Source organism: Tachysurus vachellii, chromosome 7, assembly GCF_030014155.1.
Source record: "Tachysurus vachellii isolate PV-2020 chromosome 7, HZAU_Pvac_v1, whole genome shotgun sequence".
NCBI classification, from domain to species: Eukaryota; Metazoa; Chordata; class Actinopteri; order Siluriformes; family Bagridae; genus Tachysurus; species Tachysurus vachellii.
In genome coordinates, this window is record NC_083466.1 from 26208329 (window position 1) to 26225941 (window position 17613).

The 17613-nt window shown below is 42.2% G+C and overlaps 2 protein-coding genes across 4 annotated transcripts in view; both read right to left on the minus strand.

The window, feature by feature from the left end:
- The window catches only part of phlpp1 (PH domain and leucine rich repeat protein phosphatase 1), a 52061-nt gene extending 50559 nt beyond the window's left edge, over window positions 1-1502 (minus strand). Inside the window, exon 1 of the mRNA XM_060875163.1 lies at window positions 1-1502. This exon is cut by the window's left edge and continues 94 nt beyond it. Within this exon, the coding sequence (XP_060731146.1) occupies window positions 1-1209 (1209 nt within the window). The 5' untranslated portion in view covers window positions 1210-1502.
- A 3809-nt stretch (window positions 1503-5311) lies between these two features.
- LOC132848024 (phosphatase and actin regulator 1) overlaps window positions 5312-17613 on the minus strand; it is a 65107-nt gene continuing 52805 nt past the window's right edge. For 2 of the 3 annotated variants that reach the window (XM_060873534.1, XM_060873533.1), the window contains exons 7-13: window positions 17041-17234; window positions 15069-15225; window positions 12533-12588; window positions 9531-9592; window positions 8491-8631; window positions 7351-7427; window positions 5312-6220 (exon numbers count right to left, since the gene is read on the minus strand). In XM_060873534.1, the coding sequence (XP_060729517.1) occupies window positions 6205-6220; window positions 7351-7427; window positions 8491-8631; window positions 9531-9592; window positions 12533-12588; window positions 15069-15225; window positions 17041-17234 (703 nt within the window). In that variant the 3' untranslated portion in view covers window positions 5312-6204. Of the gene's footprint in view, window positions 6221-7350; window positions 7428-8490; window positions 8632-9530; window positions 9593-12532; window positions 12589-15068; window positions 15226-17040; window positions 17235-17613 lie in introns of those variants that run through there. The other variant, XM_060873535.1, reaches the window with a different exon arrangement.

The following is a 17613-nucleotide window of genomic DNA, read 5'->3' on the forward strand; positions in this document are numbered from 1 at the left end:
GTTCTGCAGCTGCAGCGGTCGTTCGTCCGGGGCGAGCCGACGAGCCGCCTCGCCGTGGAGCTGGACATACAGCGCCGGAGACGAGTCGTGGTCGGAAGCCGAGCCGACCCGGGACCGGGACACCGGGGACGAGAGAAGGTCGGGCTCGTCGCCCGACTTTGATACGGAATCCGAATTCAGGCTCATTTGCTCTGGTCGGTCCTTAACAGTGTCAGTAAAGTGATCCAGCTCTGGAAGGTCAGGGTCAGCGGTGCTGCTCGGGGGTCCCTCGAGTTCAAGCTCGTCCGAGGAGCTGCCGTACGTATCGAGACCCTCAGTGGTGCTGTCGAAAGCCGGACTCAGTGCAGACGCGTCCGTCCCCAACACCATGTCATCGCTCAGGGAGTCCCGGTGCTCACACAGCTTAGAGCTCAGCTCGTCATCCGAGACAGAGCGTCGCCCGCGGCCTCCCACGCACTCGTTGTCGTCGTCGTCGTCCTTCGGCGTGCGCAAGTTGTCCAGAACGTCTGGGTCGGGACTTGGAAACAGAAACAGTCCCGTGTCGGGCAGCAATAACAGTCTCAACCTGTCGCTCGGCTCAGACCCGACATCCCCGACGACGTCTTGTCGGCTGCGGCAGTTCCCGTTTACATCAGTGGTCGTGTGTAGTCTGGTCCCGACGCGCACCACGGACGCGGTCTTACCGCCCAGCTGACACAGACGGAACGCGATCTCCGACGCCGTGGTGTCCAGCGTGCACAGGACGGGCCTCGGCGGGCTGGAGGGCGCGAGCTTGTCGTGGACGTGGACGGAGCCGCGGTGCAGATCGGCACGGACCCACTGACGGTCGGCCGCCTGGAGCTGCGCGTTCTGACGACGCTTCAGCAGCGTCTTACGGTCCAGTGTGTTGGAGGACGGCGGCACCGGGACCGGGTTCACTTTCCCACCAGCGGCGGCGGAGAGGTTTCTTTTCAGCCGCCGCCTTTTTAACAGCAGGGACGTGGAGTTTCCTGTAAATCCACGGCCGCTTTTGGCCGCTTTGCTGCTCATGTTTAATCCCGCGGCTGCCTGCGCGCTCCGGTTCCCGTTAAACACGTCTGCGGTCTGTCTGCCGCCGCCATCACCGCCATCACCGCCTGCGGGTCCCCAGGACGTCGCGCTGGGACTTTTTAACTTGTTATCTAACCCGGAATTCCAAGAGTTTCCTTCCGCCAAAGTCGCGCTTTCCATCTTCCGTGAAGAAGAACCGGAGATCCGGTCTGTCCGAGACGCGCTCCGTCTCCGCGCCTCTCAGCGCCTTGTAAACATGGACCCTGTCCGGCGCGTGCACGGCGCCGTCTCCCCGCCGCACATCGGTGTAACGTCCTCACGTGCTGTCAACGCTAACGGGCAGAACGAAGCTCGAGCAGCGGTGCGCGAGGGCGGAGACGCCGCTATGCGTCTCATTTACGCACAAAAGTACACACTAAAGCTACGCAGCTACGGAGCCTCAACATGAAAGTCGCCCGACCTCTTTACGCAAATCTGTAGCTGCATATTCATGAGGCATGAGGCGACGCCGACAAAATGGCGTTCACCGCCTACGCGTGTTTGGGTTATGTAGGGAAATGTAGTTCTGTGTCAACGGAATCAGCGGCTGACTCGCGCATGCGGACTACATTTCCCATGAGGCGTTGCGAACAGCCAATGGCGGTCATTGTTTTGAATTGTCGCAGCCGTCCATTTCATCAAATGCGTAGTGGATGTAACTTGTTTTGTTTGTTTCATTATTTTAACTTTTATACCGTTAATGTGTGTACTTTATATATATATAAAGTGTATATATATATTTTTTTAAAGTTAAGAGGTGACACGAAAGCCGTAAATAAACTGCTCTTAAGTATATTTTGTTGTTTTTTCTTCTCACTCAACGTAACCTTGGTTTCCGGTCCTGACGTAAATACGAACTTGAAGTTGTATGTATTGTTGTTGTTTTTTTTGCAAGTAGCAACTTTTATTAACATCTTTATGGAGAGAAGAGTGAAACTAGATTCGCCATTTTGAAAACTTGAAATAAAGTTAAAACCATCCTCCACTAACCCCGCCTCCTGCTTTAGGATTGGTTAATATAATCTATCCTCGCCGCTATTGGTCAGACACACAACTTTTCCTCCAATCAGAGACGTTCTGTCGAAATACGCGTGTTAAAAAATCTACTGTGAACTTCCGCCACCTAGTGCTGGCTTTTAGGCAATACTTGTACATGAAAACAACGATGAAGGATTAATCTATAGGGATGAATGTTTAATGTTTATGTTAATGTAGTTTTTGAACAATAATCCCCTGGATATTTATTTGGTTTTATGAATCCTTGCTCTTTTCTGTGAGTCATTTGACTCGGATCATCACAGACGATTCCTTTGATCACAAACAATTAATTATCATTTCCCGCAAAAAATTAAAGTTATTTTATAGGTATCTTAACCAGAAGGAAAGTCTTCTGTACTTTCTAAATAGGGTTCATACACAAATGAGTCTCAAACATAGAATTCTCTTTCAGTGCTGAAGATTCGACTCAAAGAGCCGACTCACTCCTGTACGTTTAAAAAAACAAAATAAAAACCTCCTAAATAGCTGACTCGTTCTCAAACACATCCCTGTGCCAACATTTTAGTTCCGAGGTGGATTTCAGTGGAAACATTTAAATGCTTAATGAATGAATGAAGTCATCGCACACGTTTACAAAAAAGTAAAACTCTATCTCATGCATGCGAGTCGACTCAAAGAACCGACACAAACAAAACTCGCAACTGTAAAAATAAATAAATAAATAAATAAATAAATAAACAGGTTTGTTGCTTAGATTCGAATCAAAGAGTCGATTTACACCTGTACGTAGGAAAAGGCTAAATAAATAAATAAAAGGAACACTTTTAATGATGAAGAGTCGTATCAGAGAGCCGACTCGTTCTCAAACACCTCACCTCACACATGTGATGTGTCAAAACAGCCTTAAAAAAAAAAGAACATTTTCGAGTTTAGCTAAAAAAAAAAAAAAAGTAGTTTTATAGAAGTTAACAGTACTTTCTAAAAAGTGTTGAATTCCCAGTGTTTTGTTCTCTTTATAAATTGTAAACAAACAAACAAACATTTCTAGCATTATATTCAATATATGATTCCTTCAGGAGTTCCAAACACAGGTTATTATGAAGCTCTAATCTTTTGCATGTTGGGTTTTTACATAAATAAACTCCATCGTCTTAGAATCTCATCAAGTTTAAAACTCATGATCTATTGACTTTCTGTTCAGTGAAATCGCAGCGTTGGTGCTGATAAAGTCCAGGCAGAGTCACACTTTGGTCAATGTCTTTTATTTAATGGAGATAAAGGAGTTTGGAGTTTTCCTGAGTTAGTTAGTTTTAGTCTTAGCATGTCTCTCAGTTTGTCTCTCTAAAGGGGAAGGTCAAGGTTATTTGATTGTCTAATGCAAAGACAGTCATGGGTCATGTGACACACCTTGAAGGAATCTGATTTGGTGGCTGAGATCACAAACGTCGACAAAATAGATAGCTCTTTCACACAAAAAAAGTATTTTGGCACTTTTATTTTTAGTTCAATAGCTATTTCCCTAAAGAGTTGTTCACTTCCTCCCTTAAAAAGTCCTATAAACCTGACTACAGAGAGTTTCTCATTCTCTAAAGTGAACCTTAACACCTCCAAGAAAGCCTTAAAGATCCCACCTTAATTACACAAGCTTTTAATTTAACTCGTATCTGGAGTCGATTCCCAGGAACGCTGGATGTGAGGTGGGAGATTCACCTCAGATGGGTTCAGGAAAGAAAACACTTTGTAAGCTTAGTGCAAAATAAATAAATAAAAAACAAATCTCAGCATGTGAAAATGTCTTGACTATGGATGGATTATCTTAACTTCTTGTATGATAAATTATTATTATTAATAATCAGATGGTTTAAGATGCTTTTCCACATGCATTAAATCTCCTGGAAGATCGTTTTAGTCTTTTTTTCCTCCCAAGAACAAGACACAATTTCATACATGAAAATAAAATAATTCTATATTTGTTTTATTATAATCTAATGGGAAACTTTTTTTAATACAACTTTATTCAGGATATTTTCGCTTTGCTATGATTTTTTTTTTTTCCTCCTAAGAGAGCAGCCACTTCTGAAAAATAAAATAATTTCTCCCATAAAGAAGCTTCACGCCTTTAAAACGATTAGTTCCTCTTCCTCCTGATTACAGCTATAGCTCATTTTTAATCTGCTGCTAACAAAAAAAGATGGATAAAAATGAACGAATAAGCAAAACGTTCTTCCTGTGGCATCAGTTACAGACGCTGGCTTACATTTTATTTTAATTTTTTTTAAAACCATGTTCAGCTATAACCTATAAGAACGGGGAGGGGGTACAAACTTTTGCACTCCATGACTGTAAATGTATACTTAGGTTTGTTTGGTTTAACCTTTTGTTTTTTTTTGTTTTACAATTTTCATAGAAACATTTCGTAGAAAATCAGGAGTGCAGTCGATTCGTTCCATGATCAGTGGTGATGAAGATCGAGATGAGGATCTAGGAGATCGCAAGGAATTACCTTGCGTCGCCATAGAAACGCGGGTTCTGTTGTTAACCTAACTAAACTGAAAAAGAAATAAAATAAAAATAAATTAATTAAAAAAAAAAAAAAAAAAGTTTTCTGAGAGAACAATTAACTCCAGACCTTACAATTGTGGATTTGATGGAAATGTCACATTCATGTCAGTACACATGCATTTTATACCTACGTCTGCGATAAACATCCTAAATAAATAAATAAATATCCTTAGAGTTCAGATAAAACTGAAGTTATAGAAATAATTTAAAAAAATAAATAAATAAAACAAAAAACCACATTGAATATTGGCTTTCAGAGTGGTTTAGTTCATTCTACAAGATACAGCAATGTTAAAAAAAAAACAATAATAATAACAATAATAATAATAATAATAATAATAATAATAATAATAATAATAATAAACAAGGTTACTGCAGATATTTCACAGGCGTATCATGACATTTCCTTACAGGCATAAAAAATATTGCTCAGTCTGATCAGCTTCAGAAATCAAAGTAATATCAAGTTGAACGTGGGGTAATATTTCGTATTTAGTGCACGTACGTGAACCTACAATCCCATGATCCTACAAGCAGATGTGTGTGTTTCTGCTGGCCAAAAAAATAAAATACACGTATTAAAAAAAAAAAAAAAAAAAAAAAAAAAAAAAAAAAAAAAAAATTTATTAAAATTCCCTGGGCTTCGAACTGAGATTTGGGTCGAGCTAGTCGTCTTCGAGGAAAAAAATTATAATAATAATAATAATAATAATAATAATAAGAAGAAGAAAAATTAATAGCAGGTTCAGAATGAAAAAAATAAATACATTTTAAAAAAAAATTAAAAAAGACACTTCATATATAATCATGTACATATACATCTGCATCCTCTGATCCGATCCCATCGAGCAAGCCCTTCCTTTTTTAAATAAAGGTTTCCGTTCCTCATTTGTATAATAATGAATTTTACACGTTTAAAATATTCTACTCAATAATCCGGTATAAACATAATGTACACGTGGCGAGAGCGCAAAGCGCCGTCTGAGCTCCGCCGCTCACAGTTTACTGCAGAGGTCCATAGAGTCTGTACAATGTGTGTGTGTGTGTGTGTGTGTGTGTGTGTGTGTATAACGGTGTTGGCCAGCAGAGGGCGCCAGAGAGACGGCGCTCTAAACACGTATTCTCAAAATCCCCCCCAACCCTGTTTGAGCCGGAGTGTTCCAGCGCCACCTTCTGACCGCCCTGGAGAAGACGTGGGAAAAAAAAAAAAAAGAAAGAAAAAAGAAAAAGGTGAACCAGGGAGGAAAAAAGAAACGAAAAAATAATCAGAAAAGCCGATTCCAGGCAAAAACACACGTTTACTGCCATGGTGTTTTTTTTGTTTTTTTTTGTTGTTTTTTTTATGTTTTTTTTTTTTTCCCCCTCTTACAGCGAAATTTCAGGCTGGTGAGGCTTTGGGGCGATGTCCTGGGTTTTTGTAAAAGGCATAAAATAAATATTTGCCCCTCCCTCTCTAGAACTTGGCTTTTTGTGTGATTTTCGTGCACCATCGATTTGACCAGCATTTGTGGTTCGGAGTGAACGAGAGGTCCAGACCCGAGAACTCTGGTCCAGCGTGGTCCGGTCTACACTCGTCTACGGCCTGTGAAACCTGCAGATACAGACAGAGGCACACACAGAGACGCAGAGACAGAGGCACACACAGACACGCAGAGACAGAGGCACACACAGACACGCAGAGACAGAGGCACACACAGACACGCAGAGACAGAGGCGCACACAGACACGCAGAGACAGAGGCGCACACAGACACGCAGAGACAGAGGCGCACACAGACACGCAGAGACAGAGGCGCACACAGACACGCAGAGACCGAGGCGCACACACAGACAGAGACCGAGGCGCACACACAGACAGAGACCGAGGCGCACACACAGACAGAGACCGAGGCGCACACACAGACAGAGACCGAGGCGCACACACAGAGAGACAGAGGCGCACACACAGAGAGACCGAGGCACACACACAGAGAGACAGAGGCACACACACAGAGAGACAGAGGCACACACACAGAGAGACAGAGGCACACACACAGAGAGACAGAGGCACACACACAGAGAGACAGAGGCACACACACAGAGAGACAGAGGCACACACACAGAGAGACAGAGGCACACACACAGAGAGACAGAGGCACACACACAGAGAGACAGAGGCACACACACAGAGAGACAGAGGCACACACACAGAGAGACAGAGGCACACACACAGAGAGACAGAGGCACACACACAGAGAGACAGAGGCACACACACAGAGAGACAGAGGCACACACACAGAGAGACAGAGGCACACACACAGAGAGACAGAGGCACACACACAGAGAGACAGAGGCACACACACAGAGAGACAGAGGCACACACACAGAGAGACAGAGGCACACACACAGAGAGACAGAGGCACACACACACACACAGTCTGAATCAGAGTGAAATGTTTTTCAAAATACATGCAATTAAACCAGAAAAAGGGGGCGTGGCTTGCTGAGGTGTAGCAGTTTTCTAATTTACATATTCATAACTTTCCTGCATTTCTTGTATACTTGGCGTTTCTGTGCCCTTTATTGCTGTTTAATCGGTTTCACCCCAAAATGTTATCACCACGTCATGCAATTCTGACTGCAACTTGTGCACAAAAATATATTCAATATATTTGCTCAAGAGTCAGCGCACGCTGTACTCTTCCTTCAGTCCCCCATAATCCTCCTGTGCATCTCTCTGTACCTGGTTAAATGGCGACTGGATTCATGCACCTCCATCTCCATGCTCTTGTAATCGTTGAGCTCTTTCCGTATGGCAGCCTGAAAACAGACAGACACATGACCCGGAGAGTCACCAGAGGAAAAATGGCTTTTTTTTATTTTGGATAAGTGTAATTAAATACATTTCATTAGAATTCTAATGAAAGGCAAATGTATTGTAAGTTAAATAGCAATTAAGAGACATTCAATTCAACTGAATGTAAATTAGACATTAAATAAAAAAAAAGAAATGAATTCCATTAATTAATTGACACGTATTTTACACTTGATTCCATTTGAAAAGATTTTTAAACAGTAGAAATTTAAACACGTGGAACTCGATGCCAGTCGGCGCGGATGGAGATGTTTCTACCGCCAACGTATTTAATCCTCCTCCTAATTCATTTCTATGCCAGAAATATCCTTAAAAGTAGATGTCAAACAGAGAGGAAGCAGTCGAAGGAAAGCTATAACCTTGCTTTAAACTTGACCCTGTTCGAAGTCCATCAATTAAAATCGAATCATGTTCAAGTCTTGGTTCTGGAGAGTCTGTATCTGATATTTGACCTTGCTGTGACCTTCATCTTGCTTGGATTAACTCCAGAATGTTCTCGGCTCACATGCTGCTCCTTGTGATAAGTCTATAGAAATTATACAAACAATCAAATCCCTCATTCTTGAAAGAAACCCCCAAAAAAAAAAAAAAATCCCATCTATCCGTACCTATTTTTTGTTGTTTGAAGGAAAAAACAAACACCAGTCAGCCGCGGGTAACGTAAGCGACCGAGCGTCCTTCTGTGAAAGCGTCACTGCTCTATTCACACATGCTGTGAGCTTAATTGTGCCATTTTGCTCCCATCGCTGACGCAAAACGTTCCAACACCCTTGTTAAGGAGGTACAAAGGGGAAACGTGGGAATAAAACGCTCACTGGTGCAATAACCCGGCTTAAATGTTCCACTGTCAGATCAGGGCACAGAGAAGAACTGGTTCAAACAAGAACAATGTGTACAAAGGGGAGTGATGATGCACAAACCTTGCAGAAAATACACACTCCATCTCATGTACCCATCCATCTCTGTAGCACCTGTTCTACACAGGTCAATCTCCTGATTCTTACATACCTTGTCTGCAGCAGTGAGGCGTGTCCAGGGTTTATCAGCCCGCCGGTCGTAGTCCTGAGCGTCGGCTACTTCTACATAATCGCTGAAGCGGATCAGGATCTTGGCCTGCCGTAGTTCCTCTACTGTGGGCCTTTGGCTGAGCTGCAAGCGTAGAAGAGCGTAATGATCAGCGATCCTCTACAAGCAGAGCCTGCAACTCTTCATAATGCCTCATAGTGATTTTATAATGCTATGATACATAGTACAGCCTAGCTAAATATTTTATTTAGGAATAAGTAATAACACAACAGAGAACGAAGCCCCGCCCACACAAACATGTTTTGGTCACTGATGAGGCTAACTGCAGGTTAAAATCACGTCGAAAAGATGTTATTGAACGTACATGAACTCGTTGAAACGGAACGTTTAGTCGTCTCAGAAGACGGAAAGTCGTCATTACAATGTCGGGTGATCTAATTGGTAAATACTAACTTTCAAGGTTGACAGTAACAGATTTTTTACTCATATCCATTTTTTAAAAGAAAAATGATTTGGCTTTTGATGGTCTGGGTTGCTAAGCAACGGCTCAATATCTCTCTAATAAATCTCCCAATAAACAAACCTGGTCACTGAAGACAAACATTTTAAAGATTGCTGATCAGGCTGTTTCTATTTTGTCTGTTAGTTCTTAAAAACCTCAGTCTGCTCTCCCAGACGAAGCCTGAATGAAGTCAAACCAGACCAGACAAACGCAAAATGTTCACAAAGACTTCCAGCAGAAGGCGGTGTGTTCTTTTCAGGTAAAGAAGAACAGAATATAATCATCTTTTGACTCGCTCCCTAAAAGCTCTTTTGTAACAGAAGCAGTAATGTGTAATTCCAGATGAATCATCTGACATCAATAGGTGCTGAGCGAGACGCTGCGAGGGAAGAAACCGCTCGGAGACACGACGTCATTACTCGGTCAGAGACGACCTGCCAAAAGCCACACTAAACTCTGGTGTCTGAGTTCAGACGAAAAGGTTACACTCCAAACGTGAAAGCGTGGAGCTGAATCTCACCTTGCGTGTGAGTCGCCGTTTGATTTCCCTCTTCTCCTCCAGCTCGTCCTGCTCATTCTGTGCTGCAGGAAACGAACAAAAAAAAAAAACCATAAGATTTATCCATCATTTTTCCCTACTGCCATTTCTCTCTATCCATCTATCCATCCGTTCCTCCTTCCCATCCATCCTTCATTCTCTCTATCCTTCCTTCCCTCCCTCTCTCTCTCCATCCTGCCCTTCTTCCATCCAGCCTTCCTTCCCTCCTTCCCTCTAGCTTGCTCTTCATCCATTCCTCCCTAACCCGTCCATCCTTTCTCCTTCTATCCTTCCCTCCATTCAACCATCCATCCATCTATCCTTAGATCCCCATCTCCATCTAACCATACCACCCTCCCTCCAATCTTTCCATCCATCCATTCCTGTTTTTTTCTATCCATCCTTCTCCTGTCACAGGGAACCTAGCCTCTACCGAAATGGACTCGGGGCAGAAGGCAGGGTATACCCCAGGCTGGTGGAATTCAAAGCCCAAACATCAGAGGTGCAAGAAAAAGTGCTTTATAAAGTTTATTAAGAAAGAGTTTGCTAACCACTAATGGCTACCAATGATGAAAATGCCTTGAGAAATTCTTTTCATCCCTGATCAACATGCTCTGAATGCTAAGCTAGCACACGCTTTCCTTTTTGAGAATCTAACAGAAAACTAGGCCAGCGGAGGACGTTCAAATTCAGCGAGACAAGAAAAAAAAAAAAAAAGCCAACAGTTCCCCTGAGCTCTCATCGCTGGACGACTTTTCGGCACTTTATCACGAGAAAAAAAAAATCCTGCAGGCTGAAAAACTGTCTGGAACATATCAGAAGGAGATTCTGCCTTTTGGCATCTGCAACGCACCCAGTATAAAAATAAATAATAAAAAATAACTCCATCGTCCCACTGGATTTTGTGTTGGTATAAAAGGAGTTTTTTTTTTTTAAATGCATATTTTGGAGGAGGAATCTGGGTCACTCTGTACTGCAAAACACTTAAACTGTCCTTTATTTACAGAATAGACATTTCCCCAGAACCAGATGAAGCTATTACAGTAAACACTTCAATCTTTCTTTTGTGGAGAATGAAACTTTAAGATAAACCACTTTATCCTAAATCCATCAAGCGGACCTTTTATTGTGTCTAGATAAGTCATGAACTGCTTCGCTCTGGTTCCACGTAACTTTGGGAATTTTCTCTCAATTCATGAGTTGCAAGAAAAATGAGCAAATATTCTGCACTACATTAAGACTCTTGCCGCAAAAGTTAACTCCCTAAAGCTTTTACCCAAAGCAACTTCCATTAAGAAAAGATACATCTGCGCCTGGATTTGAACGTACAACCTTCTTATTTGTAAAATCTTACCCAGACCCCCAGATCACCCGTTCCCCCGACAGCCCAAAACGGGTTCCTCAAATGGAAACACTGATTTTAAGGTACTGTGTAAGAAAAAGCTTGCATTGGACCAATAAACACCTTTTAGTATGGAGCAGGAAGTGGAACTACAGTTTAGAAACCTGTGTTAGTCTTAAAAACCACCTAGAGTTCCTGTAAAAAAAAAGGTTCTGCAGTAAAAACACGTCATTAGATGCTTGAAATTAAGCAAACGGTGTATTGTTAAAGTATTTGGACAACAGTATTTTGTTGACAGTATTTGACTATAGTTTGTATATATAGATTGTAAACTTTACTTTGAAACAGAAATCTGCAAAAGTATTTTGTTAACAACAGTTTGCTAAAAGGTATTTTGGCAACAGTATGTTGACAACATTAAAGAGTATTTTGTAGACAGCAGTCTGTTGACAGTATTTTGCCAAATGCAAATTTTGCTGACAGAATTTTGCTGACAGAATTTTGCTGAGGTATTTTGCTGAGGTATTTTGCTGAGGTATTTTGCTGAGGTATTTTGCTGAGGTATTTTGTTGACAGAATTTTGCTGAGGTATTTTGTTAACAGAATTTTGCTGAGGTATTTTGCTGAGGTATTTTGTTGACAGAATTTTGCTGAGGTATTTTGTTGACAGAATTTTGCTGAGGTATTTTGTTAACAGAATTTTGCTGAGGTATTTTGCTGAGGTATTTTGTTGACAGAATTTTGCTGAGGTATTTTGTTGACAGAATTTTGCTGAGGTATTTTGTTGACAGAATTTTGCTGAGGTATTTTGTTGACAGAATTTTGCTGAGGTATTTTGTTAACAGAATTTTGCTGAGGTATTTTGTTGACAGAATTTTGCTGAGGTATTTTGTTGACAGAATTTTGCTGAGGTATTTTGTTGACAGAATTTTGCTGAGGTATTTTGTTGACAGAATTTTGCTGAGGTATTTTGTTAACAGAATTTTGCTGAGGTATTTTGCTGAGGTATTTTGTTGACAGAATTTTGCTGAGGTATTTTGCTGAGGTATTTTGTTGACAGAATTTTGCTGAGGTATTTTGTTGACAGTATTTTGCTGAGGTATTTTGTTGACAGAATTTTGCTGAGGTATTTTGCTGAGGTATTTTGTTGACAGTATTTTGCTGAGGTATTTTGCTGAGGTATTTTGTTGACAGTATTTTGCTGAGGTATTTTGTTGACAGTATTTTGCTGAGGTATTTTGTTAACAGAATTTTGCTGAGGTATTTTGTTAACAGAATTTTGCTGAGGTATTTTGCTGAGGTATTTTGTTAACAGAATTTTGCTGAGGTATTTTGCTGAGGTATTTTGTTGACAGTATTTTGCTGAGGTATTTTGTTGACAGTATTTTGCTGAGGTATTTTGCTGACAGTATTTTGGAAAGTTTTGTCCAACAGTAAACATTATTGTACAATAGTACTTTGCAGATAGTAAACACTATTTTAAGACAGAATTAGAGACTGCCTAATATCTCCATTTGTGGGAGTTTCAGGAAAAAAAGATGTGCATGGCATAAACAGGTGTTTTACAGCTGGGGGAAACTGAAGTCACACTTTTAGTCACACTTCAGGGAGTAAACAGGCTACATCTATCATGAACACTCACGTTTCAGAATGTTTCGCTGCTCCAACTCCTCTGCTGTGGGTCTTTGGCTCAGTCTCCTGTGAAGCACAAACACACACAAACAACGTAAACAGTCAGAAGCTTACAGTGGACATACTACATACTGATGCATTGGTGTGAAATTTCACACTTGGCTGAAAAGACAAGCAAAGTGACAACAGGAATCTGCAGCAGTTTTTACAGCAACATTCTTCCTCCTTTAAACCTGAAACCTTGAATACAGTCTGTTAGAAAAGAAAAAGTTATGGCCTTCAGAACTGAAGTCATGGCAAGTGAACTGAAAGACAGCCAGAGGTGATCGGAATGGAGGGACAGCCAGCCAAGGTAGGGAGGGATAAACAGATTAATGGATGGACAGAGGCTGAATAATGAACAGATGAACATGAATCCACCAAATGCGGAATAGAGAGACGGCCAGAGGTAGGGACAGATGTGTCAAAGATAGGAGGTAGAAATTGTTGGATGGACAGATGTAGCCAGATGGCCAAAGGTAGGGAGGAACTGAGTGATGAACAAATAGCCTGGAGAAGAGAGGAATGTTAGCATGGATAGATGGACAGAAAAGGAGAGGTGAATGGGTGAAAGTAAAGATTGGAAAGCCTTGACAATAGATCTATCCCAGTTAGTTACCATGATTTGTACAAATTCGCATGCCACTTGTATGACAGTGATGCACTGTTTGTGTTCAGTGGTGTGGTGTATATCTGGACAGCAAGACAGTTACACAACCGCTCTCACTGCGAAACCCAATGACGTAACGAGGTTACACAAGCAAGACGGACCCGTAGTGACAGCTGCACGTCATGGGTCATTAGGATAAGACAGTCCTTTACAATCCTCAGTGCACAAACCAATAATATACAGTCGCAATGAATGATGAATGTAATCGATACTAACTTTTAAAACATTTTAATAAAGACATTCATTCATTATCAAGTCAAATAAAATGTTAAAACATTAAAAAAAAATTCTATATTAAACATTACACAGTTTAATACAGATGTTCATTTATCACCACATCAGTGATCACACACAGTTTAGGCGTTTAGCGTTGCCTTGACAATAAAACGTATTAAGAGATGCTGAGCTGCATCTTAACACACTCAGCCAAGTAGAGCTTTTGTTGACGCTGGATTTCACATCTGCAGTTGGCATTTTTCGCTATTATGCAGCTGTGGTGCTGGGAACTCTGTCCATTAGCATGTGCTAAATGATTTTAACATGTCTGGCCCTGATCTGGTTTATTCAGCAGATGCAGCAATGCAGCATCAGTCATCAGCGACTGCGGCTTCTGGAGCCGTTAAAGAGGAGAACATATTGTACAGCTTTAATCTCGTTTAGCTGGAAACAGTCAAGGACGCAGTGCAGCGGGGATGACTCAGAGAGAGAGAGAGAGAGAGAGCACGCGTGCACGAGGGAAAGAGAGCGCACACGCGCGCGTGTGTGTGTGTGTGTGAGTGAGAGAGAGAGAGAGAGAGAGAGAGAGCGAGAGAGAGCACGCGTGCACGAGGGAAAGAGAGCGCACACGCGCGCGTGTGTGTGTGTGTGTGTGTGTGTGTGAGTGAGAGAGAGAGAGAGAGAGAGAGACAGACAGACAGACTGAGGTATAGGTCATAAAGACGGAAATAGAGAGAGACATATACAGGGGAGAGAGAGAGAGAGAGAGAGAGAGAGAGAGAGAGAGAGAGAGAGAGAGAGAGAGAGAGAGAGAGAGAGAGAGAGACTGAAATTAGGTCAGCACTGTTGTAGTGTATTGAACAAGATGAAGCTGCACGAGATGCTGACAACCTTCATCATTCACTGGGCCATTTGCCCACTGACTCACTCACACACTCACTCTCTCATACACGTCCTCAATCTCCCTTGCAGACACTCTTTCTCTCGTTCGCCCACACACTCCCTCTCAATCTCGCATACACACACTCTCACCCTCGCATATAAACACACACACACTCACCCGCACACCCCCTCTTCTCTCTCGTACACGCACACACCATTTCTCTCTCTAGTACACACATACATTTCTCTCTCTAGTACACACACACACACCATTTCTCTCTCTAGTACACACACACACACCATTTCTCTCTCTAGTACACACACACACACACACCATTTCTCTCTCTAGTACACACACACACACACCATTTCTCTCTCTAGTACAAACACACACCATTTCTCTCTCTAGTACACACACACACACACACACCATTTCTCTCTCTAGTACACACACCATTTCTCTCTCTAGTACACACACCATTTCTCTCACTCTAGTACACACATACACACCATTTCTCTTACTCGTACACACACACACGTTCTCTCTCTAGTGCACTCACATGCACATGCTCACTTGCACGTAATAAAGCCTAATATTGCACAATTTGTGTGGAAAGCAGTTCAGTTTGCACCATAAAAAGAATTGCATGTTCATGGAGACTCAAATTGACAAATATTTTTGACACAGATTTGAACCCTTACAGTTTTTCTTCTCGTGTGTGTACGTGTTTATTCTGACCGTGTGAGTTTGGAGCCGATCTGCTGTCTGGACTCGAGTCTCTCCTCATCAGTCTGCATGGGCAGGATGTTCTTCTCCTCCAGCTCCCGCTTAGACGGCCTGTTACTCAGCTTTATAGCCAGCGAGTCTTTCCTCAGCACCTTCAAGGCTAAAGTATCTAGACACACACACACACACACACACACACACACACACACACACGAATCAGAACACAACATTCCTGGCTGAGTAACCTTCCTTCACCCAGAGTGCTGAACATCTCGTCCCTAAAGCACTCTGCTTTCTCTCAGTTTCTTTAAAATCAAGCTCAGTGAGATCTGACATCCGATCTAGCATCATTAACTTAATAAGGGTTAAGGGCCTTGCTCAGGGTGGCAGCTTGGTGTACCTGGGATTTGAACTCACAACCTTCCGATTGTTAATCCAGCACAACTAGGCTACCACATATCAGTTAAATATCTTATCAATATGGTAACAGCTCATTTGTTGCATCTTGTACGATGGACATTCTGAACAATTTCCTGCCTGCTTTTAAAAAAAAAAAAAAAAAAAAAAAAAAAAAAAGTGGAATAATTGATTAAGCTGAAACAATAATTTAATAATTTAAAGGAGTCTCCAGCATCAGCGCAGAGGTAAAGGTCTCTTTTGGTCAACCAAGTCTTCTGACACCTTCAGCACAGAGGAGGAGCTTCATGAGAGAGAGAATATAGAAAGAGTGTGGTGAAGGAACCACTGTTTATAGCTGCTATAACGTGTGCAAGAACCATAACTACGAAGGACATCGATGTGGTAGAAGAAAAAATCCCAATCAACTGTTCAATAAGTGTTAGCCTCTAGATCGCATATCAGGTAACATGGAGAGGAGTGACATCTGCTCCATGCAGACTCTCCACTGGTGTCCCACAGGGCTCAGTACTTGGTCCTATTCTTTTCTCCCTGTATATTCACTCTTTGGATGAAGTTATTTCCTCACACAGGTTCTCTTACCACTGCTATGCCAATGATATACAACTTATTTTCTCTTTCCCACCCTCAGATATCACTGCTTATGTTCGGATCTCAGCATGTCTGGTGATATCATCGTAGATGACTGCTCATCAGTTGAAGCTCAATCCTAGCAAAACTGCTGATCTGCTGATCATCCCAGGTGATTCATCCCCAGGTCATGTTCATGCAATATCCCTGCATAACGATCTCATCTCCCCTTCAGCCACAGCTCGTAACATTGGGGTAACCATGGACAATCAACTGTCCTTTTCCTCTCATGTTGCTTATGTGACTCGCTCATGTTGGTTCCTTCTCTACAACATTAGAAGGATTCGGCCATTTTTGTCCCCACACCTGGCTGCTCAGGTACTTGTTCAGTCTCTTGTCATCATAAGACTGGACTACTGGACCTCACTGCTGACAGGTCTACCTATGAACGCAATTTGTCCTCTGCAAATGATCCAAAATGCAGCTGAATGACTTGTTTTCAACCTACCAAAGTTCTCACACACCACCCCGCTGCTGCGATCCCTCCACTGGCTTCCGTTAGCTGCACGCATTAGATTCAAAACACTGATGCTGGCCTACAAAACCAAAAATGAGCTACCAGCACTGCTCGACTGGTCCCACCATCTCTCAGGGTAAGAGGTAAGTATACAACAAGACCCTTCTCTGTTCTGGCACCAAGGTGGGGAATGAACTTCCCCTAGGGGTCCTGACAGCTGAGTCACTGGCTATTTTCAAACAAGTTGAAGACCTACTTATTCAGGAAACACTTCAACTAGCATTTTCTTCCCTGTTTATTGTATGTCTGTATTATATATATATACTGTATATATATAGACTCATGGTATCTTAAGTCTGTAACCTAGTGAACCAGAGTTCATGCATTCAATGATAGAGACTTAAGCACTTTTGTAGGTCGCTCTGGATAAGCGCTTCTGCCAAATGGTGTAAATGCAAGTCATTTTTAATCTGGACTCACTCGTGAATAGCGAGTCGTCATCCTCGTCGTCGTCCTCCTCGTCTTCTTCCTCCAGGTCTTCCTTGTACATGCTGGGTAAGTCCTCATAATCTGACTCACTGGGCATGTTCTCTTTATCGTCCTCACACTCGATCACCACTGTGGGCACCGGTCTGCTCTCCAAAAGACCACACTGCCCAGAATGCAATGCAGAACTGAGGGGCGGAGAGAGAAAGAGAGACACACACATATTATTATCTCTTTTATTAGCTTAATGTATTAGTAACAAAAAACCTGAACCTGTTTAACCTGAATCCCTGATCATCAGGTTCGCATAAGAAGTTTACATAATAGAAATCATTCACATTGTTAAAAAGGCTGTCAACATCTTTCAAGCCTGAGGTGACGCTGTTGAGGAAAAACTCCCTGAGATGAATGGAGGAAGAAACATTAAGAGGAACCAGACGGTGAAAGGGATAGAACTGTTTTTTTCCCCAGACTGAAGCAGTAAGCTGTAGGAGCAACCATGTCATGTTCAGAGACCTTTGGCCTTTTTTCCTGTATTTCCTTTTTCGTTCCCGCTTCTTCTGATTA